This window comes from Miniopterus schreibersii (genome assembly GCF_964146895.1).
Source record: "Miniopterus schreibersii genome assembly, chromosome: 16".
Taxonomy (NCBI): Eukaryota; Metazoa; Chordata; class Mammalia; order Chiroptera; family Miniopteridae; genus Miniopterus; species Miniopterus schreibersii.
Window position 1 is genome coordinate 23,504,595 of NC_138116.1, and position 25,396 is coordinate 23,529,990.

Genomic DNA, 25,396 nt, shown 5'->3' on the forward strand with positions numbered 1-25,396 from the left:
GAATTCTCTTGGAGTTTTCAATCAGGCGCCCACCATCTCACCTCTACGCTTCCAGTGGCGGCTTATTATTACGTCACAGTGATTGCCTTACTAGGGTCGGAATCGCTGAGACCCGAATTGAACGCAAGGTAGTGCCTACACACTCCTAAGAAGAGGTCTCGTTACCTTACGTTTCCGCCGCAATGGAAGTCTCCAGTTTAGGTAAATAAAAGGATTGTAGGCAAAACCCCCTACGATTTCCAGCATGCATTGCGGATCAGAAGACCTTCGCCACAGAGTTCCTTGGAAACTGTAGTCTTATGGAGAGGAGCTTCCGACACTGGAAGCGGGCACGATCCTCAGGGCAGCCCAGTTGATAGAGTGAAGACCTCCACACACTTAGGCACATCAACAGATATGGATTGGAATGTTGTGTTTTCGTATCTTAAGAGCGGAGAATAAGCTAAGGAACCTACAAGTCCTAGGAAAACTACAATTCCCATCCAGCCCCGCGAGTCTCGAGTAAGTAGTCATCTAAGGTCAGTGACCTAAGGGAACGCAGATGGGTGCCGAATTTACCTGGGAAGGGGACCTCGGTTCCAGCCCACGGCTGCGCACTCGTAGTTCCGCCCCTCAGCCCCAGTGTTTGTTATTGTTGTGCGGTTCAGGCAGCTCTTGCCCAGCCCCCGCAAACGCATCCTCGACCAATCAATAGGGTAGGAGTTTTGAGGGACAAGTAGTAAGAGCCAATCATCTTGTTGGAAACTCAGAAACTGGGGACTAGCCCCTGTGTCTATCCGCCATGTTAGATTCACCCCGCAGGGGTAGCAGCAACGCTGGCAGCGAACGGTCCCTGCACTGGCCTCTGGCAGGCGCCCCCCGGGGGCGGGAAGCTGGTAAGGAAGCCGCTGCGATTACCTAGGGATGGGGTCACGTCGCACTGAGAGGGCTTGGGGAAGTTCAGGGGAGGAGTCCTGCAAAGAAGAGGGGCGACTTTTTCCATATCTGGGGGCAGCCGTTCTTTTCACTGACCGGATGGGAGAGCTGTTCGTGTTCTGAGGGGCCGAGGGGGCGGATACCGCCGGTGGGAGGGAGATTCGGTGGCTGAGAACTGCCGGCTTCTGCTGATGGAAGGCCGAGACTCACCGGCACAAAGAGGGCCTAGGTAAAGAAAATGAGATCTTTAGGGGGTGATGACACGGTCTTGGGGACATGGAGTGCTAGGAGAGGATAACTGGAAGACTTAAGATGAAGTCTGCAAGAAAAAAAAAAGATGACACCGTATAGCCTCCTCACCCCCGTCCCCCTTCATTTCAAGAACCTCATAAAGTAGTTTCCTTGCTCAGGGACCTCTGGTATTAGAAAGGTACCGTTTTTCTGTTTTGTCAAACACTCAGCTTTCCAGGTCACACATTTTAACGTCCGGGATATCTTGTACAGGCCTTTGGTGGAGACAGTAGTCAAAGCTCAGGTTCCCAGGCCTGTTTTATTAAAGAGATTTTTGGTATCCTGAAAAAAATCGATGTAGAGGAAAAGCTGACTGTGCTAAGCCAAGGTGAGTCAGTGGCATGAAGTTATAATAATGCCAGTTAATTAAAGTTGAAGGCCTAGGCCCCAGCTTCATGACTTTACTGACTTTAAACCCACAAGGACAGAAGGGTCGACCCATAGCTTTAGTGTTTCCACAAGTTCAAGACTAATGCTCTTGCTAAAAGAATTTTCAACATATAAGCCAAACGGAAACAGGCAGCAGGCAGCTCTTTAGGAAGACCTGGACATGATCCAACTCAGCTAGCCTCCCCCACTTCCTGTTTTCTCTCCAGCAGCAGCCCAGCTGGATGAGCTCCAAAGTATCTAAACTAATTTCCAATTGTGAAATTTGAGAAAAAAGGGGCAAGATTAGTTTCCTCTGGACTCTGAGAAGTGTTGAAGTGTGTTTCTTGGAAGTTGAAAAATGAGACTCTTTCAGAGTCCCCCACTTTTGGCAGACTGAATCAGTCACTTCATTTCCCTGATTTTTCTTTCCCCCCCCTCAAGATTCTGGGGCACTGACAAGAATTCTTTGCAAGTTTTAAGGACCCCCCAAATTGCATTCCATATGACTAGATGTCAGCAGGATTGCCAGAAACCGGTGTTATTTTGGTGGTGAACTTAACTCTAGGTGGAGACAAAGAATAAAAAGAAGGGGGTGGGGACGGACGGACGGTAATTGTTTTTGTATTTAAAAAAAAATCCTTGATCCTTAAACCTTCAAGGTCCTTTTTAATGACCTTGTATTGTTTCACAGGATAGTACATTATACTGTGGAAAACAGGACTATTTTAGGTTCTAAAGACTGATTTATCATCATTTTACATTTGAGTAACATTTTCAAAGAATTTGCGCACACATTTTTATTTGATCCTTATGATGACATTGTGAGGTGTCAAAGCAGAGATATTAGAACTATTTTACAGATTCAGGAATTGAAGCTCAGAGGTTAAATGACTTGTTCAGTTGTATGGCCAGTAGTGTGCCAGAGTAATGTGTCTAGAACTCAATTCTTTTAACCCTTGTGCTCCCTCCCCTATTATGCTATAAACTTCTGGGACTTAATCTTGTTCATCTATCTCCTGTGCCTGGATCAGAATCTGGCTCTTTGTAGATGCTTATTAAAGATTTGCCAATGAATATGTTTAAAAGCTGACATTTTTCATTACAGCTTATGTTTAGATTTAAACAAACTTTTTTGTTTTTATAAAGTCATAAAAACAAATCTACCTAACAACTCATCAGTAAACAAAATCCTTAAGTAAAAACAGTCCCTGGCCCAATAGATAGCTCAGCAGGTTAGAGCGTCATCCAGATACACCAAGGTTGCTGCTTTGATCGAGTCAGGGCACATACGAGAATCGACCAATGAATGCATAAATAAGTAGAAAAACAAATCTCTATTTCTCTATCTCTCTCTCCCTCCCACTCTCTCCCTCCTCCTTCCTCTCCCCCTTTCCTCTCCTGAGTTGATGTTAATTATGGAAGATAGCAGTTGGGCTCATAGGGGTTCAGTATATATTAATCTCTTTTTGTATGGATTTAAATTTTCCCATAATAATTTTTTTTAATTAGATTGCTATCGCTCCTTGGCCTTTATGCCAAAATCAAGTGTAAAAATTAAATTGCTGTAGTTTGGTTAAAACATTAGTTGACCACAGTCAATCCACATTGGGGGGATTGAGGATATGCAGGGATATAGTTGAAGTAAGGATAACCTTGAGTTGATCGTTGTTAGAAGTGTTCATTACTTTCCACTTTTATGTAGGTGTGAAATTCTCCATAAAAGAAAAAAGACTACAAATACAAATTCCCTTATGGTAGAGACCTAATCCAATTTATTTATCTTAATATCTTGCTATTAGCAGATAATAGGTATGTGTTTAGTTAACCAATCATTATGTTTTTATTGATTTTTTTTAGAGAGGAGGGGGGAGGGAAAGAGAAACATTGATCAGTTGCTTCCCGCAGCACCCCAGCTGGGGACCGGACCTGAAACCTGGGCTTGTGCCCTGACTGGGAATTGAACCGTGACCTCTGGGTCCACAGATGACGCTCAACCAAATGAGCCACAGCGGCCAGGGATTAACCAATCATTATGAAGTTCCAGAAAATCCTAAAGGATTTTACAAATATTAGATTATTTTTGTGGGCGTGGCCAACATTTACATTCAGCAAACATTTAACCTTGAGATTTGTTTTAAACTGCCCACTAGATTTTTAGTAGCAGAAGAGCAGACATTGTCTTTTCATTCACTACTGTGTCCTCCTCGCCTAGCCCAGCCTATATTAAATCCTCGTATTTGTTGAGTATATGTTTATGCAGTTTACACTCTTTCTAATGTTTTTTCTCTCACTCGTCCTCTCAATTCTAGCCCCACAGCATGGAACCACAGGTTACTCTAAATGTGACTTTTAAAAATGAAACTCAAAGCTTTCTGGTTTCCGATCCAGAAAATACAACTTGGGCTGATGTCGAAGCTATGGTGAGCATTAACTTTTGTTTCTCCATCCTTTAAGCATAGATTTTTTCCCCCCAGAGGTAGCTATTTTTAGCAGTGTTGTTTCATAGCTGCAAAAAGTCTGTCATATTTACTATTTCTGAGCCTTTTGGAAAATTATTTTTGACAAGGACTCAGTATTCATATAGGAGATGTGTCCCAATAAGGGAACAAATAAATTTCTTTTGAAGAATTTAGAAAGGAAAGGTAAGGTTATGTTTTTAAGTGAGATAGGACTGAGAAAATCTATTAATTTTAGAAACAGCCTGAGGAATGAATTGGTGTGGGCCCCACCCTAATCAGGCTCCAGAGGAATGTTCTCTTGCCTGAGAGCAAATATATTACTGTGGCTTGTGAACCATTAAGGATATAACTTAACACTTTGCAAGAGCTGATTGATTGCTTTTATTGCTAAGTCAGAGATTATCTCAAAGTTGAGCAGAAAAAATGTATACAGGTGCTTAGACAGCAGCTCATGTATTCCTTTTTTATTCCTTTTTCTCTTTGTTTTTTTGTTAATGCTTTTCCTCCTCTTGGTTTGCCCTTTGTACTCTTGTTTGGTTTGCAGTAGTGAATGTTTTACTTCCTGTATAACTTTATCTAATAAACCCTTTGGTAAAAACCTACTTTTACCTGGTTAGTAAAAACCTCTTAACTGGTTATGTGTTATGGCAACTAAAAAGGAAATGAAATGGTGGAGAAACCACAAATTATGGTCTGCTCTAGTCCTCTCTCTTCCATCAGGTAACTTCTTTATACTGTTTAGACATTAGACAGATGGTTATCTGGAAAGTTGGATCTTGTTTGTCAAATTATCTGAAAATCAAGCACAGTTCATCTTTTATTCCTAGTAGTTTAATGGGCTGACAGCTTGCCTTTTTTCTTTATTGTAAATGTTAAGTCGTAAAAGTGCAATATGTGCCCATTATAAATAGAAGTAAAGCAAGCCAAACATATATAAAGAAAAAGTTAATATCTCTCCACCCACTGTTCCCATCTCTCTGGGGTAATTATAATTTAACCATCCCTTACTGAAAGATTGTGTATAGTTTTTTTAATTGAGATATGATTGGCATATTTTATTGGTTTCAGGTGTACAATATGCTTCTGTATACATACCACAACAAGTCTAGTTAACATCCATCACCACACATAGTTACAACTTTTTTAACTGGAAGTTTGTACCTTCACCCATTTCACCCACCTTCCACCCTGCCTCCGGCAACCACAGTGTGTTCTCTGTGTGTCTGAGTTCGTTTGTCTATTTTTAAGATTCCACTTGTAAGTGAAATCATAGTTATTTGTCTTTCTCTGTCTGGCTTATTTCACTTAGCATAATGCCCTCAAGGTCAAAGGGTTTTTTGGGGGTTTTTTAACCACTATAAAATAAACTATAGGGAATAGCTCTTTGTATATAATTTATGTACTGTTCTTTAGGATAAAGTTTCCCAAAATGAAATTAATGGGTCATAAGACGTGTGATTTTAATTTTAATGAATACTGCGAGATGCTTTGCAAAACAATTATAGTACCTCAGAGAAATATATTACAGTGCACTAAATTTTTGAAAACATTGGATGCTATGGCTTTAATTTTTTTTTTTTGCCATTCTGTTGAGATTATATCTCATTGCTTTAATTTACTTTGTTCTGACTACCATTAAAGTTTAACATCTCTTCATATATTTGTTAGGCATATCTGATTTCTTTTCCTGTGAAATTTCTGTACATTTTTGCCCACTTTTATCTGGGTTGTTAATCTTGTGGTTAGCAGTTTTGCAGATGCTCTTTGTGTATTGCAAATATTAACCCTTTGTTATGAGTTGCAAATATTTTTCCCAGTCTGTTGTTTGTCTTTTGACTTTGTTTATGGTGTGTTTTTTAACCATAGGAAATGTTCAGTTTTTATGTTGTGAAATATGCCCATCCTTTCGTTTATGAGGTCCAGGTTTCTGTTACAAACTACGTTTCTGATATCTTGATCATTTAGTGTGTACATTTCATTTGCAGGTAAAAGTTTCGTTTGATCTGAACACTATTCAGATAAAATACCTGGATGAGGAAAATGAAGAGGTAAAGTATAGTATGGTACCCATTGCCAAGTATCCAAAATAGAGATCTTATTACTCAAAACTGATGTGGGGCTCAAATTGTTCAGAACGCTACTTATCACATTTGTGTAGGGGTTTAAATGTATTTGATAATTGCATGTTCTAAGCTGACTTGTGGCATTTGAGATGAAGTTGAGAAATGGGGAAGCAACACTGAAGAAAATTTGAGAGAGAACTTTTAAAACTATGTAGTGATCTTAAGTTTAAATAAGTCACAAATTACCATTTAGTTTATAATAATAAAAATGACACTGGCCAACCTTTATTGAGTGGTTACTGTGTGTCAGTCTAAAAGCAATACTATGTATTAGGTACTTCATTCACTCTTTACCCATGAGGAAACAGACTGAGAGGTTAAGTAGCTTGCCCAAAGGCACAGAAGCTGGGGAGTAGTAAAGGATCATTTCTTTATCCTCCGGCTCTGGAGCCCAGGCTCCTAGCCACTGTTGTGCTGCTGCTTAATGTACCTGAAGTAAAGGGGAACAAAGTAATTAAGCAATAATATTCCTTAATTAGTTACAACTAGTTCGTAGTGCTGGGGAAGCTGACCCCCAACCTGAGATTTAGCATCTGTCCTGTGAGGCTGGTCCTCGTAACCTTAGGTAATGAGAGGTTTATAATTCACGGTTGCATTTTTTTCTTTTACAGGTATCCATCAACAGTCAAGGTGAGTCAGAAGCCTTTATCTGTTCATGGGTGTATGTATTTCCATGTCCATGTAATCTTACTGCAATATTCATCTTCGAGTAGAATTTGGTATACAGTAAATTGACATTGCACTCACTTATCCATGGGCATTAGTTACATAGCAGATTTTTATTTTATAGCACTTTTTGTATATAGGTTGGTACCTTTGGAGCCTAAGGACAGTAGTTGTTTTTTAAATCCTCACCTGAGGATATGTTGTTTTTTTTATTGATTTTTGAGGGGGAGAGAAAAACATCATTTGGTTGCCTCCTATATGAGCCCCAACTGGGGATTGAACCCTCAACATAGGTATGTGCCGTGACCAGAAATTGAACCCACAACCTGTCAGTATACAGAATGACACTCCAATCAACTGAGCCACCCAGCCAAGGCAGCTTTAATGGGAGATTCTCTTATGTTTAAGATGCTCATCTTCTGATAATATGCCTCCCAGCTTAACACATACAGTTTGTTCTCCTGGTGTAGCATTTGTCTTTTACTTGGTATATATATGTTAATGTCAATTTATAAACAGGTGGTATTCTAGAAGCTATGTAAGATGGTAGTTCAGAGGTTAGAGTGCATTTTCCCACAGGAACAATGTTATATTTTAAGGCTAGGTTCCCAGGCTAGCCCCCAAAAGCTTATTTTAACCAGCTGAAATGATAGTATTAACACTATTCATGAACTCCTTCGAGTCTTGAGCATCACTAAGCCTCGTGTAAGGGAACTGAGTGGAGGTTTCGTAACTAGAAGACTTCAGTAGCAAAGAGAGAGACTTAAAGGGAAGAACTAACCTGCAAGTAGTTACTGTTTGCAATGTGATAAGAAGGGAGTTTGTCAGCAAAAAGATAGTAGCTCCTCATGTGTAAGGATTTTGAGCTAAAAATTCTTAACAGTAAGGATTGGCTGTTCTTAATAGAATGTTTTGGGCTGGTGAAGAAATATCACACTGTATTTTTTGTCCTTTTAGGAGAATATGAAGAAGCACTTAAGGTAATGGTTATTGCATCTTATTTTCAAGTAATTTTTAAAATGTTTACTGACTAAAAGTTGAACCTGAATTCCATTAGCCATGGGGAGAAATTAATGAATATACACAGAGCAAAACCTGTTTTTAGGGAAACTGATGAGTGGGACATACCACTCAGCAAAAGGCAGTTCCTAATATAAAGGTTTTTTTCAGTTACCATTCCATCTCTCTGCTGATCTCAGTACCACCGTGCTAGCATTTAAAAATACAAAGAACTCTCCGGAATGGTGCTTTCTTGTTGACACTTTTTATCTTCTTCCTTCACCTTGATCCCCCTATAGAATGTTGCAGTATAATGTGGGAGAATTTAAGGTACAAAGCATCTGGTTACAAACAATCCCTTGGTTGTCGATGAATTAGAGCATTCCTCAAGGTCTCTTCTTTAAAGTTTGACTATCTTTTATGAACTCTAGTCCAAGACTAGCCTATTTTCCATAATCACTTTTGGTCTAGAGAGAGAGAGGCAAGATTTTTTCATTGGAAGCTGAATTTGCCCTTTTTGGTTTCTGGTCAGAATTGCTATTCTGGCCACTTGTTTCAGTAGTTCAGCCAATGTCTTCTTGGTTTTTACTCAGAAATCTTTTACCAGATAGTCTCTTGGTTTTGGATATTTAGGCCCTTCCCTGGATTCTCTTAGTTAAAATAACCCATCTCTGTTAATAATATTTCATGCTTCATAATTTCCCTCTGCCCCAATTTCATGTGGTCTTCCTATTTCCTCTCTGCTTTTAAGCTATTCCAGCATGCTGTCCCCCCATACCCTTCAGTCTTATCCAACTTTTCCTGGCTCTTTTCTTTCCCTATTCTCAGAAGCTATAGTAGTTTCTTCACTAAAAAAGTCTTCTAAGATCTTCAAAACTAATACCTTTCCCACAGTAACTATTATTTTACCTACTGAGTCAGAAATCTTGGACCTCAGTAGCCTAGAGTTTATATAAGCCTATCTTGCTTCAGGAAGCAAGACTTTATATATATATGTATGTGTATATTATGTGTGTGTGTGTGCATATAAGTATATATATCTATATGTGTGTATATATATATGACAGTACTATTTAATACTTAAGATTCCATGTTTATATTTAGACACATTTCTTTGAGCAATTTTTTCTTCAGGCTCTACCCACATTTTACTAAAAGCTTCTTGATTTATGATCTAAAATAGGGATTGGCAAACTATACCTAGTAGGCTACATTTTTTTTAATAAAGTTTTATTGGAACACAGTCATGCCCATTCATTATATATTGTTGTGACTGTTTTTGTGCTACAATAGCAGAGTTGAGTTGTGATAGGAACTTTATGTCCTGTAAGCCTAAAATGTTTATTATGTGGCCCTTTAAAAAGCTTGCTGATCCCTGATTTAAATAATATCTTTCAGACTTATTGGCCATGGAATGATGTTTTAAAATGAAATCTTAGCAAGTCTAATGTATAAAATAAATAGAATAGTTTTTGTCACTGAGTGACAAGTTAGGGAAACTAAAACCCCATGGACTTAACTTCTAATCTCTTGGACACTGGAGTACCTTCATGGAACCTCAAATGGCCCTTGCAGTAGAATTGTCAAAATAGGAATTGTAAGAAGATGTTCTTCAGAAAGAGGTTGACCACTTAAACATACTTTCCAAAATACTATTCTTAGTGGGAAAGTAAACAATTATGGGACATAGCTTTAAGTTTCTCAAGTTTTGGTAGTCATGGGTGGACTTTTTTGAAAAGTTGAGATTAAAATCCATAAATGAAGACCAGCATAAAAACCAACTAGACAGAAAAGTAGTAACCCAGTTAATGAAAACATCTCATCTAATAAAGTGCTGCATTAAAAACCTACTTTTGTGTTTTTAATAACAAAACCATTCTTAGTTAACATTCTTTGGCAAAGAAACAGCAGGCTGGCGTAGTATATGCCATTTGACTTAATTAAGCAAACATATTTTCCAGCGTAATTCACCACAGCTCTTCTGAATGTCTTTGAGTTTTCCTTTGGGAAAGGAGAATCTCACAGTATGTTTTTATTTCATAACATGTGCGTTCAGATGGCTGTTAAGCAGGGAAACCAACTGCAGATGCAAGTCCATGAAGGCTACCGTGTGGTTGATGAAGCCCCACCCCCAGTCGTAGCAGAAAGACAGCCAGTTTCCAGGGCAGGGAGGAAGCCACTTGCACATTATTCTTCGCTGATGAGAGTCTTGGGAACCGACATGAGGACCCCAGAGGAACCCGCAGCACAGGTAGGAAGGGAATGGACTCCCTCCCTATACAGTTTTCTTACCTTACGCTTCATTCTCTCTGGTGTGTAGGATTTTCTCTTCAGAAAAACTGGGAGTTGTGGTGGCCATGTCTGCCTGACCTTGAAACTGGTTAAGTGGTTCTTCTGGAGAGGGGGCAAGTAGGATGACACAGAGGCTTTTTCCTCTTATACTCCTTCATACTCTTGTCTCTGTTTTTAACCATGTATTTTGTTTGACAAAAAAAAAAAAGCCCTTCAAAATAATACATTTCAGGAAAATTATTTTAAATAGAAATGAAAAGTAACCTCCAAAATCTTGGATTGTCTTTTCTTGCTGCAGTTTCCACTTGCTCCATCTGATGCAGACCAGCCTCTAGACAAGCCCCCAGACTGGTTTACAAGCTACCTGGAGACAGTGAGTGTCCTCTGTGACTTGGGTTGTAGCAGCAGTATGTGGAATTTGGGAGAAATAGAAAGCCGAACCCAGATGGCTGCTGCCTCTGGTCGCTAATAATTTTCAAACTAGAGTAGTTCCAGTAAAGAAAGCTCTCAACTTTTGCAATAATGTACCAGAAAAAGAGGGCATTTAATTCTAAGGATGTAAGAAAAAGGGACAAATCTCTCTGCTTGAGAAGGAAGAAGTTGGAAATTTACTCACCAAAAGGATTTCTTGGTATTTTTTTTTTTTTTAATATATCTTTATTGATTTCAGAGAGAGGAAGGGAGAGAGATAGAAACATCAATGATGAGAGAGTCGTCATTGATCAGCTGCCTCCTGCACGCCCCACACTGGGGATGGAGCCTGCAACCCGGGCACATGCCCTGACCGGGAATCGAATCCTGACCGCCTGGATCCTAGGTTGATGCTCAACCGCTGAGCCACGCCTGGCCAGGCACTCTTGGTGTTTTGTTTTTTTTTTAACTGTTTTAGCTGTAAGAGAAATAGACCTCCTTTTGCTATGTTTCTGTCCATTTGTTCAGTAGATATTAGCTATTTATTATGTTCTTCTATTATACTGTAGATGGTGAGCTCTATTTGATATCTTCTTGCCTTTTCTCAATATTGGAACTGAGGGGTTCCCCCCCCCATCTTCTGCTCTGTGTTACAGTTCAGAGAGCAAGTGGTTAAAGAAACTGTTGAGAAGCTTGAACAGAAATTACATGAGAAGCTTGTCCTCCAGAACCCATCCTTGGGTTCCTGTCCCTCAGAAGTCTCAATGCCTATTTCAGAGGAAACACTGTTTTTGCCAGAAAACCAGTTCAACTGGCATATTTCTTGCAGCAGCTGCCAAAGGAGGATCTTTGGTGTGCGCTACCAGTGCAGGTAAGCAGTAACTTGGGAATAAAAAGCTATTAGTAGACCTTAGAGCAGGCCTTTCTGGCATTCTGGATAGGTAACAGGACATTGGATGTACTCTATCTCTGAGTATCAGATATAGCAGCTCTGAATTGGAAACAAGCTACTCTTCACCCGCAAGAAAAAAATAACTATTTGAATAACTATTCAGATTGTTGTATTCAGATAGACATTTATTTGAATTAATGGAACCAGACAAAATTATGTTCCCTAAAACAAAATTAGATCACCAGAAATTTTCTCCCTGTTGTTCTAAATACTTTCATATCTTGCTTTTTCCCATAGATTGTTCTTTGAAATAGATGTAGGTTAAATGTTATTTTCCTCATTTTATTAATGAGGAAAATTGAGACATGGCTTGATTGGGAGGCATGCTCAGGTTACCACTTAGCTGATAATAGAACAAATATGGAAGTTTGGTCCCATATCTCCCTACCCCAGGTACTTCCCACTGTGCCTTTTCCCCCCATAGCCTATGCCCATCCTATAATATCTGTGAAGATTGTGAATCAGGGCCATATGTCCATGACTCCAACCATGTCCTGCTAAAGTTGCGGAGACCTGTCGTGGGTTCCTCTGAACCGTTCTCTCACTCAAGGTTCTCTACTCCTCGACTTCCTGCTGCTCTGGAACAAGCCAGGTAAACCGTTTATACATGGGACATGTTGTTCTCTGTTTGGCTTCTTGGTTCTGGTGATAGGCTGTGAATCACAAAACTACAAATAGTCTACTAATTTCCTGTTCATTTCTAGTTGATGTGCAGTTTATCCAATTTCTATAAAATGGAAATGAGAACTATAGAAAGAGGTTAAGAAACTAAACTATATACTTGAAGCCTATATACTTTCATTAACCAGTGTCACCCCAATAAATTCAGTTTTAAAAAAAGGAAACTAAACTAAAAGCTGACACTGATGGAAACTACAAGTGGCTCAAAATAGCTTCAAGATTTGTAAGGTTTTTAAGATTATCATTTGTTATCTCACAGGCTTCAGAAACAGGTTGACAAGAACTTTCTTAAAGCAGAAAAGCAAAGGTTGAGAGCTGAGAAGAAACAGCGTAAGGCAGAGGTCAAGGAACTTAAAAAGCAGCTTAAACTCCGCAGGAAGATTCATCTGTGGAATTCCATCCATGGACTCCAGAGCCCCAAGTCTCCTTTGGGCCGACCTGAGAGCCTACTGCAGTCTAACACCCTAATGTAAGCCCAGGGCCAGGGTGGGAGGCAAGACTTGAGGTCCAGCCAACTTCTGTCATAATTATTGGCAGCTCCTAACATATATATATATAATATGTTTTTTATTTATTTCAGGGAGAGGGAGAGAGAGAGAAACATCAGTGATGAGATGGAGTCATTTATCGGCTGCCTCCTGCACGCCCCCCACCAGTAATTGAGCCGTGATCTCCTGGTTCATAGGTCGGTGCTCAGCCACTGAGTCATGCCAGCCCGGCTGGTCCTAGCATTTTTAAAGAGGGACTGAGTGATTGTCGCTTTCTTCAGAAAGCTAGAAACCAGTCCGGCCGGGCTTGGCTCAGCGGTTGAGCGTCAACCTAGGATCCAGGCGATTGGGGTTTGATTCCCGGTCAGGGCACATGCCCGGTTGCGGGCTCGATCAATGACTCTCTCATCATTGATGTGTCTCTCTCTCTCTCTCCCTCTCCTTTCCTCTCTCTGAAATCAATAAAGATATGTTTTAAAAAAAAAGAAAGCTAGAAACCAGTAAGGCTCAGAACTGGTGGTGTGAACTTTGCTGGAGGCAGTCTGGATTTGAAGCAAATATTTTGAGCCTGACTAGTAGTTTTGTTTGTAGACCATTTTAGTTACCCTTCTCGTAGCTTTTTAATTCAGGGGTCAGACCTGTCTTCTGTTTGTTAAAAAATGTTATTAGTATTACAAGGCAAATGCATTAATACATCCTCAAGAGCCAGAGTGTAAGCCTGCAGTGTTGGATATTCAGAAGCTATCGCACTCAGCAGCAGTGACTGAGGATCTGAATTTCTGTTCAGGCTCCCTTTGCAGCCCTGTGCCCCAGTTATGCCAACCCTCAGCGCAGCATTCGTGGATGAGAATTTGCCTGATGGGACTCACCTTCAGCCAGGAACCAAGTTTATCAAACACTGGAGGATGAAAAATACAGGAAACGTGAAGTGGAGTGCAGACACAAAGGTATCTCCCTCGGAAGTGTGGGGGTGACACAACTTGAAGCGATAGAGTGCCCAGCTGACAAGCTCGCTTTCTCTTGTCACTGTTATTTCAGCTCAAGTTCATGTGGGGAAACCTAACTATGGCTTCAACAGAAAAGAAGGATGTTTTGGTTCCCTGCCTGAAGGCCGGCCATGTGGGAATTGTGTCTGTGGAGTTCATTGCCCCAGCCTTGGAGGGAACATACACTTCCCACTGGCGTCTTTCTCACAAAGGCCAACAGTTTGGACCTCGGGTCTGGTGCAGTATCATAGTGGATCCTTTCTGCTCCACAGAGAGCTCTGATAACATTGAAAATGGCATGATCAACTCAAGCACAGCTGGTGGTCTCACCTGCCAGCAAGAGGTGAGCATTGGAAGGGGTGACCGAAACTAAAAGAGCCCACTCACAGCTGGTCATTCTTTCAGAAATCTGGAAAGGCTAGCTTCTCTCCTTGCCTGCAAAACATGGATATGCTTATATTGGGCCTAGTACTTGGGGGCTTTGTTTGTATAGTCTTAGGCTCTGGTGCAGGCACCCCTCACTGCTTTTGTATCTCTTCGAAATGATGCGTTGCCGGCCTCTTTGCTGCACTAGGGAAAGTAGGGCTGTCTGGCTGGCCTGTGGAACTGCTGGACTGATAGCTTTCCTCCTTAACATTCATCCCTCCTTAGTGAGTGTCCCTTGTGTGTGTTCCCTAAATGTTAATGAAGTCTTGCCCTAGTTGTAACTTGGTGCAGTTATTTTAGGCAACTTCTCTGTATTAGTTAGGCACTTTTTTAGAGTGTTTACTGTTTAAATTCAGTTACCCAGTATTAATGTCCTGGTTTTGACTGTTGTTACTATGGTTAACCTATGTTGTCATTATGGGTAGCTAGATGAAGGGGGTAATAAGTGAACTCTGTACTATTTTTGCAACTTTCTGTAAGTTAAAATGTGAGGTGCAGTGGTGTTTGCAGTAGTTTTTGAGTTCTGTTGAAGGGCCTAAAATGGTTTTTCTCTATAGGAAGCTTTTCTTCTGGCTAAAGAAGAAATTCAGCTCAGTGAAGCAGCTGAGCAAACAGAAGGAACAGGAACCTGCAGCCCACAGAAGACAAAAAATGTTGCCAGTGAGAGGGAGCTCTACATCCCATCTGTGGACCTTTTAACTGCCCAGGTGGGAGATTGAGCACTTTGAGGGGCAAGGGAGAGAAAGCACTAGGGAAAGAGTTCTTAACTTTTTGAAGAGAAGGTGGTATAGCCATAGATGGTGCCCAGAAAGTTAGAGATATGCCCAGTGATTCAGTCAAATGCATTGGCAAGGTCTATGGAAGCAAGCTTCTAAACTAAATGTTTGCTCTTTAAATTGAGAACTCAGTCTTGTGCTTCACCACAACTTCCCTTTAGTTGCCTCTTCATTTCTGCCTGTTGGTTCTTCTTCACCCCCACTGCATTTTCTCTCCTTCCTGCCATTTGGTTATTTGAACATCTAGTTCCCACTTAACTCTTCTTCCTTGTTTTCATTTGTTGGAGGTGAGGCATGAATTTGAACAGAGTTCAACCTGGGTAATGTGACAGTCAATAGCCTTGCAGGTCCCATGAAGACAAAACGTGGCCCCAATGTGCACTGCCTAACACTGCCTATTTTTTCCCCAGGATCTGCTGTCCTTTGAGCTGTTGGATATAAACATTGTCCAAGAGTTGGAGAGAGTGCCCCACAACACCCCTGTGGGTAAGAATGTCACTCAGTCCATCTTGTTTATTTTATTAACAGGCACAAGGGAACCACAGCCCAGACTCTGGCAGTATTTTATTCTGAGTAAATAGATGGCAAGTATTTCTCCCACAGTGTGATATTAAAACTACACCTATGGGTCACTTTTCCTTGTACGTCAGGCAACAATACAAGTTTGTGTAAGGCCTCCCCACCATAAAGGGACCCACATCTCCATTTTTCCCTAGATGTGTGCCCCTTTGTTCCTTTACATCATGGTTCTGTCTTGGACATGGCCTTCTGGACCAGACAACTATTTATGTTCCATCCTGCGTTGATTCATCTGTGAGAGATACTTACATACCTAATAGTCTGGAGAGCTTCTTTCCAATAGGTCTTGAAGCATATGTGGGTTTATTTTAGCCCTGTAGGAAGCAAGAAGCTTGTGAGCTGCTGCTTCTGGACACTGACTGTTGATGATGTTATGCTTTTTCTTGGTTGATGGTTCTCCTCTCTTCATTCTCCAGATATGACTCCCTGCATGTCTCCTCTGCCACATGACAGTCCTTTAATAGAGAAGCCAGGCTTGGGGCAGATACAGGAAGAGAGTGAAGGGGCGGGATTTAAAGCACTCTCTGGTAAGGGGTTAAATATTTGTAAAGTATTTGCATCCTCCCCTTTCATACCACACCCTGTTTTTACACATACCAACCCCCCTCCTAGCCCCTACTAACCCTACCTTAGCATGTAAATGGCTTTTCTGTAGCATCTCACATTTTTAAGTCTCTTCACCTTGACATGGCACAGATAGCAGCTATTCCTTGGCATAGTATCAGCATGGGTACATGATGACTGGAGAAAGGTTCTCAACACTTCAAAAACCAAGTATAGAAAAGGCTCATGTCTTTCAGATTCCACAGTGTCAGTAAAGAGGAGGGCTGAGAATATTACTTCATTGGAGGAGGCAGAAGATGACCTGAGTGGGACCCAGTTCGTGTGTGAGACTGTAATCCGATCTCTTACCTTGGATGCCGCCCCAGATCACAACCCACCTTGCAGACAGAAGTCCCTGCACAGTGAGTGTCCTGATTCCCCCCCACAGCAGGGTGGTACCTGAATTGTGATTGTCGAACCTGAATAGGTAGGAGTGCTCTTCACAGAGAGTGGAAGCAGGGTGATCTTTGTTAGAATTTGTTTCTTTAAACTCTGCATACTGTACCTGGCCATTTTAATTAGCTTCAGGAACAAAACAGCCACTATAACTCATTTCTGTACTTTCTCTGGGGCAGAATTACAGCTGCAGGCCACAGAGGAACAGCATTTAGTAGTGCTGCCTAGATTCTGCAGTAAGGAGTGTTCCTGTAAATTGACAGAGCTCCTTAGCAGAGACTCCCATTGGCAGCGGAATTTTCTCCTTTTTCCAAGGAGAGGAGTCAAGGAAATAGTGGGCAGGAGTCAAGGAAATAGTGGGCAGAAGCAGAGGTAGTCAACTAAGTTTCTCAAGGTTAAATTCTGCTATAGTAAATTTCTTTGTAACAGAAATTTCTAAATACCAAATACCATGTAGAACCAATACCATGTATTTCAAGGACTATACAAACATTCAAATTCTAGTGCATCAAAATTATATGGAAAAATCTCATTTTTATTATAGTGAATTTTGACCTATAACTTCAAATATTAGTAGTTTTACTTTTGTATAAAATATATGCACACACACATATATTTTCCCACACACACTTGTGTATAAATGCATAACAAAAAAGTCTGGAAGGACTTAACATCAAAATGTTCATAGTAGTACCTAGTGTGGTTCAGTTGGTTGGGCATCATTCTGTGCACTAAGAGGTTGCCAGTTTCATTCCTGGTCAGGGCACATGCCTGGGTTGCAGGCTCGAGCCCCAGTATGGGGTGTGCAGGAGGCAGCTGATCAATGTTTTGCTCATATATGGATGTTTCTTTCTCTCTCCCTTCTTCTCTAAAATAAGTTTTTTTTATAATTTTAAAAAAATACATCTTTATTGATTTCAGAGAGAGGAAGAAACATCAATGATGAGAGAGTCATCAATCGGCTGCCTCCTGCACACCCCCAACTGTGGATGGAGCCCTCAGCCCTGCATGTGCCCTGACCAGGAATCGAACCGCGATCTCCTGGGTCCTAGGTTGATGCTCAACCGCTGAGCCACAACCAGCCGGGCAAAACTTTTTTTTAAATGTTCACAGTAGTTATCTCTAGAATTGTAGGTACTTTCCCCCCCCATCAATGTTTTATCAATTCCTGCCATGACTACTTACTGCTTTCTAAAGAAGAGGAGGAAAGTAGGCATATAGTCCTGCAATACTCGCTACCTCACATTTTCTTCTCCTGTGGCTGGCCTGCCCGTTTTGCTTTGATCCCTATCTCAGTATATTAAACATTCTATGAAGAGGACAAGGGATGGGTCTTAGAGCTGCTCAGAGAAGCCTGGATGTTTCTGCTTATCTAGTTTTTATGAGTTTCAGTTCTGTACAGCTTTGCATAGGCTTCATACTTAGAATATGGCCGTGATATGGTTCCAGCAACAACCGTTCCCTCTGGGTCACCCCTCTCCTCTGGCTTTCATAATTGTAGCTCATGACCCACAAGGCTTTACCTGGTAAAGGTAGGTCCAGAGGCTGCTTTTAGCTTATGCCTTAAAATTGGTTGCTTTCATCCTTCAGTGAAATTTGCTTTGCCTGAAGAGGGACCACTTGGAGACGAGAGAGAGGAGATGGTCCATATCTCTGAGGAAGAAGCTGTCCTGGAGGAGGAGGAGGAGGAGGAGGATGAGCTTAAAGATGAAGTTCAGAGTCAGTCCTCTGCTTCTTCAGAGGACTACATCATCATCCTGCCTGAGTGCTTCGACACCAGCCGCCCCCTGGGGGACTCCATGTATAGCTCTGCCCTCTCACAGCCAGGCCTGGAGCGAGGGGCTGAAAGCGAGCCTGGAATTGAGGCTGGGCAGGAACCAGCCGAGGCTGGGGAAAGACCCCCTGGAGGGGAGAACCAGCCGCAGGGGTACAGCATCAATGACATCCTCATGACCTCACAAACTCTGGACACAGTGCCCCTAACCCCAGAGGTGGTGGGGCCTCCACCACGGCTGCCCAGGTACCATCCACACCCCCCTCAGCTGGGCTGTTCTTCAGAGGTGGAATAAAGAGAGAGGAACCAACTTCATCTCAAAACCTGTGTTTGTTTGTTTGTTTGTCAACAGGGGAAGAGACTATTTCCCATACATAGTAAAATCTGAATTTAGATGAATAAAAGTTGTACTTCCCAGTATTTGTGGATTCTGGATTCAAAGAAATATTTGTTTTAGTTTACCTTAACTATCTGGGTATCAGCTGTCTACTTATGTTTTGATCATTGAGAGTCAGTTTTTAAACACAAACATCCCTAGACCTTCCCTCCCTGTTCTATTGACTTGGGCAGACAGCAGAAACCCATTCTCATATTAACCCAACAAAGTATAATTAGGAAGTTTAATCTGTTACGGAAAGAGTATACTATGAAACCAGAGAGAAGTTATTTTAATTCTCTACTGGATTCTATCTGTGTCATTGCTCTCTCATAGGATGGAAAATGGAGCCTGGACTATAATTTAAACCATTTTCCCAGGAAACTAGACATTTCCCTTTATCACCACCAGTTGATATAGGGGAAGTGACAAGACTGAAGCCAGTCTTTCTAGCTTGACTATGGCTGAAGAGGAAAACCAGAAGGAGAATGAGCCCTTCTCACCTGACCCCTAATTTCAGACATGTGACCTGGATCAGAAATGTGAAGCTTCTGTAGAGAATTTGGACTGCTGTGCTTTGTGTACTGTTTCCCACCATTACCACAGGTGCCTTTCAACTTACTTTCAATATTGTGTCTTTCTGAAGGAGCCCTCCTTGTGCACAGCATCATGGCTCCCCAGGAGTGGATTTACCAGTTACCATACCAGAAGTTTCTTCAGTCCCTGATCAGATCAGAGGAGGTAATGACCAGCCTGAGCTTTATCTCTTTTTCTATGCTCCTTTCTAATGGAAACCAGGTATAAAGAGACACACTGTGATTCTTGGCAGTTTTTAGAAACTTGCCCTTTCACTCTTTCTGTGCTCCTCCCTCATACTCTTTTCTATTCTCTAGCTTAATATTTATTAAATAAACCTCGTAGAGGTTGGCATTGTGCTGTAGTAGAAACAACACAGGCTTTGGAGCCCGACCAGTTTAGGTTCCAGCCTCAGCTCCACGTTTCCTCTGTGTGTGACCTTGCAGTGGTTTGGCAGGTTTTTAACACCTGCAGGTCTGTTTCTGTACCTACGAAATAAGGGAAATGGCACCTTGAAGTTGGGAGTAGATCCTCAAAAGTCACTTCTTGCCCGGCCGGGCGTGGCTCAGCGGTTGAGCATCGACCCAGGATCCAGGCGATCAGGGTTCGATTCCCGGTCAGGGCACATGCCCGGGTTGCAGGCTCGATCCCCAGTCGGGGGCATGCAGGAGGCAGCCGATCAATGACTCTCTTATCATTGATGTTTCTCTCTCTATCCCTCTCCTTTCCTCTCTATGAAATCAATAAAGATATATTTTTAAAAAACAACAGAAGTCACTTCTCCCTCTTCCTCAAAGTATGAAACCTAAAAGTACTTAAGAACTAATAAGCCAGTATGATAGGATTATAGAATTAATTTTTCTGCTTCAGTAAATAGTTACCTTGCATTGCATTCTGGACCGCTTCTCCTTATCCCCTAAACCACCTGGAAAGTTTCCCAAATATTGAAGAGAGAGGTTGCCACCTGCGTCTATAATAGCCTCGCTGTGCGGTAGGAGACACTAGGTGCTTATGGATGCTGCATCTAACCAACAGCTCTTTTGCTTTTAGAGCCCAGAGGCTCATCAGGACTTGTAAACAGCAGACAGAAGAGCTATGACCACTCAAGGTAACGGGACCTTGTGCAGCCTCTTCTTCAGAAGCAGGTGGATATCCTAGTGTTGCTTCTGCTTAAACAAGCCTGTCGGAGCATGTGCCAGTCCAGAGAGCAGAGAAAGAGAGCCATCATTCCTTCTTGTTCTTATTTCTAGAACTTGTGAGCAACACTGAACAGACACCTAAGTTGATGTTCAAGAGTTTTCACATTCCACACTAGAAAGGAATGCCCTCAGATGCAACTCACCTTAGTACCAGAGGAGAAGGCAGGAAGGTCAAGCCCACTGTGCATTTTAGTAACTTTTTCTTAGACACACCTGCCTCTCTGCTCCCAATCTCAGAGCATTGTCAAGGTGGGCTCCTCCCTACAGTGTCCATAAAAATCACATTTCCTTTGGGAGGTGTCTCCTCTGTGGTGTTAATTGAGCAGACAGACTTCTAATACCCCAAGGTGCCCTTGACCACATTAATTTTAAGCTGGAACTCAACGCTGGCATGCTCACCAGAGTGGTGTTTTCTGCAGTTCCCATGTCTTGCAGCAGTAGAGCTGGGCCCTACAGCAAACCAAGATTTGTAGCTATAAAATTCATATGAAAACAGTTATATTCTTTTTTACAACTGATTTTTTTTCCTCAAGGAAATCTCATTTGCTTTTAAGGATTCGAGCTTAGATTATCTTGTAGAAAGATAATGGTTTGTGTTTTTTAGGGAGATAATTTAGTTTTCTTCCACAGGCACCACCACCATGGGAGCAGCATTGCTGGGGGACTGGTGAAGGGGGCTTTGTCAGTTGCTGCCTCTGCATACAAGGCCTTGTTTGCTGGACCACCAGTCACTGCACAGGTCAGTGTATGTTTTATTTTCCTGAGTCAAATCCAAGTCATCAATGAAAACTGGCATCTGTCTGGGTTGGAGAGTAGCATGACATTGTAGGAAGCATAAGCTTTAGGTTTAGTCTTTGATTAACACACAGTTGCACCACTTTCTAGCTGTATAACTTTGGCCAAGTTTCTTAAGGGAAGAAGGGGAAAACACCTAATGTTTGTTGAGGAACTACTATGTGTGGGGAGCTCTTCCAAGTGCCAGTGCCACCAGGTGAATAAGACCCCAGTCCTGCCCATAGTGGGAAACAAGTGAGGTAAACAGAAATTTATAGTAGACTGTAAGCTACTTTGTCAGTGTTCTTGACAGATGGAGCACCTCAGCCCAGTGTGGGCCCCTGGGTAGGGCACGGGAAGACTTCCTGGTCGGTGATGCCTGAACTAAGATCTAAAGGGCAGAATAAGTGCCAGGAAAGAAATAGGGAGGGCACTGTAGACAGAGTAGCCAGTAAAAAGATTTGGAAGTATGAGTCTGGAAGGCTGAGAAAAATAAAAGACCTTTGCTATGCAAGCAGGATGCTGTGTTAAGTGGTTTGGAGTTTAACACTAGTGGGAGGAGCTATTGGAGGGTTTTAGGGAAGTAATTAACATGATCAGATTTGTTCATAGTAAGATCACTCTAGTGTGGAAGCTGGTGGAGCTGGGAAATCCATTTGAGAATCCATGTGTCAGTGGTAAAGAAAGGTAGAAGAGAAATAGATAGAAATGGCAGAACTTGGCAACTGATTAAACAACTAGACGTCAAGGATAAATCCCAAGTTTCTGGCTTAAACAATCAATAGTACCATTCATTAAGAGACGATATGCAGGAAGAATATATTTGGGCAGGAGGAGAAGAAAATTGGGTCAGTTAGGGTAGTGCTGAACTCGAGGCACATCCAGGTAAAGTTATCCAGAGTGCAGTTGGGTATGGACATCCGGGTTACGGGAAAGATTTGGCCTGGAGGTAAAGTCATTTGTATACAGGTTATAGAAGGAGATATGATTGGATCAGATTTTTCGGGAAGAATGGGGAAAGCAAGAAGGAGCCTTTAAGGATCATGGAAAGGAGGGCCCCTTCAAAGAAGACTGGGAAGTCAGAGGCAAATGCAAGAGTTCTGTACTGGAACTTAACAAGGGAGTTTTAATGAAGAGGACATGGCCAGCAGCATCAGATGCTGCAGAGAAATGTAAACAGGTGGAAAGGACTTCTACAGTACAAAAATGCCTCACTTTAAAAAGCTGTACTACAAAGGGGAAAAGAGACTGAAAGCTAGAATACATAAATCAGAGGGAAACATTTTTAAAGGCGGGCTAGCCAGTAGCAAAAGAGATTAACAGTCAAGATGAGAGAGGATAGTTCATAGAAAAAAGATTTCTGAGGTAATGTTAATGAGATACAAAGAAAAGTACACGTGAAAAGATTAACTTGGCCAGGAGGATGGATAATTTATCCTGAAATAAGAGGGAGGAAGGGAACAGTGGAGTTAGGTGTAGAGGGACATGGCAGAGACTGCGCTCAACATATTTACACACCTTCTCATCTTAATCTTCTCATCCCTACAAAATAGGAAGTATTCTTTAACTCCATTTTCATAAATGAGGGAATTGATACTCCACACAGTAAATAAATGGTAAGAGTCAGGGTATTCTAAGTGTTAGGAGGATTTAAGAAGGTTATGTCCACCACAGAATTTGGCTCAAAGAAGGAGTAAATGAATGTTAGCCCCCTCTTACCTGGATCACTTCTATTCTTTAAAAAAAAGAAAAAAGGAACCCAGAAGGTCATCTAGGATGTAATTTTCCAAGCAATTTTTTTATCCAGCTCTTTTGCATATATCTGACTAAATTTCCCATACTAGTCATCTCTTGCTTATACTTGTCCCATCCTCAAGATTACCTTTATTTTCATAGAGCTTTCAGAGTTTGCATCTTTTCCTTCATCTGGCCAAAGAATACTTCCTTCTGAAAGTCCCCTCTGAAGCATTCTCCTCCTAGTTCTAAGGACAATTCATTAGTTGCCAGATTTGGGGTACAAGCCATACCTAATCCCAAAAAGGGCCTTCCCCATTCTTCCGCCTCAGATGCCCTATTAGGATCAGGTGGATAGGAGTGCCATGCCCTTGCATCTACCTAATATTTTTAATAAATAGTATGACAAGATAAACCTGTAAATTATACAGGAAATGGTCTGCTTTTCCTAAACATTTTCTTTCTTTTTAATTTATCTTTATTGTTGAAAGTATTACAGATGTTGTTCTGATTTTTTGACTCTGCACAGCCAATAGTTTCTGAAGATCAGACAGCAGCCCTGATGGCCCATCTCTTTGAAATGGGATTCTGTGACAGGCAGCTGAACCTGAGGCTGCTGAAGAAACACAATTACAACATCCTGCAGGTTGTGACAGAACTTCTTCAGGTCAACAACAACGACTGGTACAGCCACCGCTATTGAGGAGTCACCATGTATTAAATAACTTTGCCTGCTGCTCAGAGATGATTTTTATTGTCATTGGGGTGTGGGGCAGAAGCCCTTGCTTATTTTTTAATCTAATGAATATGTATAGAGCCCATCATTGAATTGTCAAGACAATACCAGTATTACAGTATTTTTTTGGAGCAAATCAAAGACCAAAACGTAAATTTTTGCTTTAGACATTGACTGAATAGTAGTAAGAGAGCTTTTCAGTTGATTTGGATAAAACTCCTTTCTCCATTTTAGTGCGTTGAAGAGTATAACTTGAACTTCCTATACCATTTTTCTTTTTGCTTGTATTGAAGTTGAGTATTTTTCTTGGTTAATGTGGATGTTTTTATGGGGTTATATGTTAATTGTCAGTTCTTAAAAGAAACCCTGAAAGTTGTTTTCAAGAAGTACTCATAATTTCTCTACCCTACCCCAAGCCTCATAGCAATGTGGTATTAAAATAATACCCAGAGCATGACAGGAATGTTAGTTACTCTTCCTTTCTCAAGGAGAAAGTCATTTCCTGCGAGACTTAACAATTGGCACTGTTTAGCCCACTGATGAATTTAAGAATATCTACTTTCTGGGTCTCTGCACTTCAGTGAAAGGAGAGGGGAGCGTGCTAATTAAACCACCAGCACCTTTTGAGCAGTGTTTATAATAGTAATTTTGCATAGTTTTCTTTTATTTAAGGGGGAAAAAATTAGGTAGTGTAAAATATTTTGCTAATCCTATAGAGGAAGGAAAAAAATTCTTCTGTTAAAGGGAAGGTAAATTTAACAGTTACTTTTTTTCTTATGTCAGGGCAAATCTTATTTGCAGTAGAGTTGGGGTAGGGGATAGAACTGTAAAAAGTGAAAGGCAGGCTCCTGTGTTAATCTCGGCCAGGTTCAGTGGTGGGTAATGAGTGTGCATGAGGCATAGGAAATCCTGATGACTTCTTGGATGTTTGAAATCTATTCAAGGGTACCTAGCCCTAGAGAGTCTAGAACAGAAAGAAGAGTCTGGTTTGCAAAACTTGGATGGGGGCAAACACTGAAAAAGTTTTGGTTTAACTCCAGGATGAGTGGAGAAGAGCTTGCTTCCAGGGGTGCAGGTCCTCACTTTGTTTACAGAAATGGGTCTTGGATACAATTGTTACCAAAAAAACACTAAAAGATATATTCATGAAAATGACTTCAAGAAGAATCTCACCCCAGCGCCAAGCTGGGGAAGGATAGTAAAATAGTATTATTTAACCTGGTTGGTGGTGTTTACAGAAGAGTCTTGGATACGATTGATGAAGAAAGACGTTACCAAAAACACTAAAAGATATATTCATGAAAATGATTTCAAGAAGAATCTCACCCCAGCCCAAAGGAAGGAAGGATAATAAAATAGTATTATTTAACCTGGTTGGTGTTTATAATAAATTACTTTAACATAATGATGATGTTTATTTACAGTATAACACTCGGATGCTAATTAATAAGCCAGGAGTCAGATTGCAGGCCAACCAGGCTGTTCATTATTTAAAACGTTTTTGTCGGGGCTTCTGGGTAGAGGCTGAGCGGCAGGGTGTGTGTAACTAATTGGGTTGATGTGCGGGCGGCACCTGTCTTGATCATCTGAGTCGTATTTTAGGGGTCCAGGAGGGCTTTGGGGTCCGGTCGTCCGCCCATTGTACTTGTACATAACTGCTGAAGAAATGGTGAAATAAAGGTTCTTTGAAAGTCCTACCTGGATTTGCTGGTCCTTGTAGAAGCCGCGTCGTGGCCCCGAGTGACCCTTGACGAGCGGAGAGCGTCTCTGGCCGCCTTGGCGAGAGGGGCGGGCCCTGCTGGGGGCGGGGGCGGG

General features: G+C 41.4%; 1 protein-coding gene across 6 annotated transcripts; it reads left to right on the top strand.

The window, feature by feature from the left end:
- Positions 1–77: 77 nt before the first annotated feature.
- On the top strand, positions 78–25,275 carry NBR1 (NBR1 autophagy cargo receptor). Of its 6 annotated transcripts, none has more exons than XM_081161613.1 (21): positions 78–501; positions 3,885–3,995; positions 6,020–6,082; positions 6,769–6,787; positions 7,781–7,803; positions 9,879–10,073; positions 10,413–10,487; positions 11,182–11,396; positions 11,902–12,069; positions 12,418–12,627; positions 13,434–13,593; positions 13,685–13,975; positions 14,616–14,765; positions 15,245–15,320; positions 15,830–15,940; positions 16,214–16,378; positions 18,003–18,432; positions 19,209–19,303; positions 20,189–20,246; positions 20,968–21,076; positions 23,375–25,275. In XM_081161613.1, the coding sequence occupies exons 2-21, from the start codon at positions 3,894–3,896 to the stop codon at positions 23,546–23,548; spliced, it is 2,889 nt and encodes a 962-aa protein (XP_081017739.1). In that variant the 5' UTR covers positions 78–501; positions 3,885–3,893; the 3' UTR covers positions 23,549–25,275. The 6 variants fall into 6 exon arrangements, with proteins under 6 accessions (XP_081017739.1, XP_081017737.1, XP_081017742.1 ...); XM_081161611.1 differs by lacking the exon at positions 78–501 and adding an exon at positions 756–875; XM_081161612.1 differs by lacking the exon at positions 78–501 and adding an exon at positions 1,055–1,144.
- The last annotated feature ends 121 nt before the right edge of the window (positions 25,276–25,396 follow it).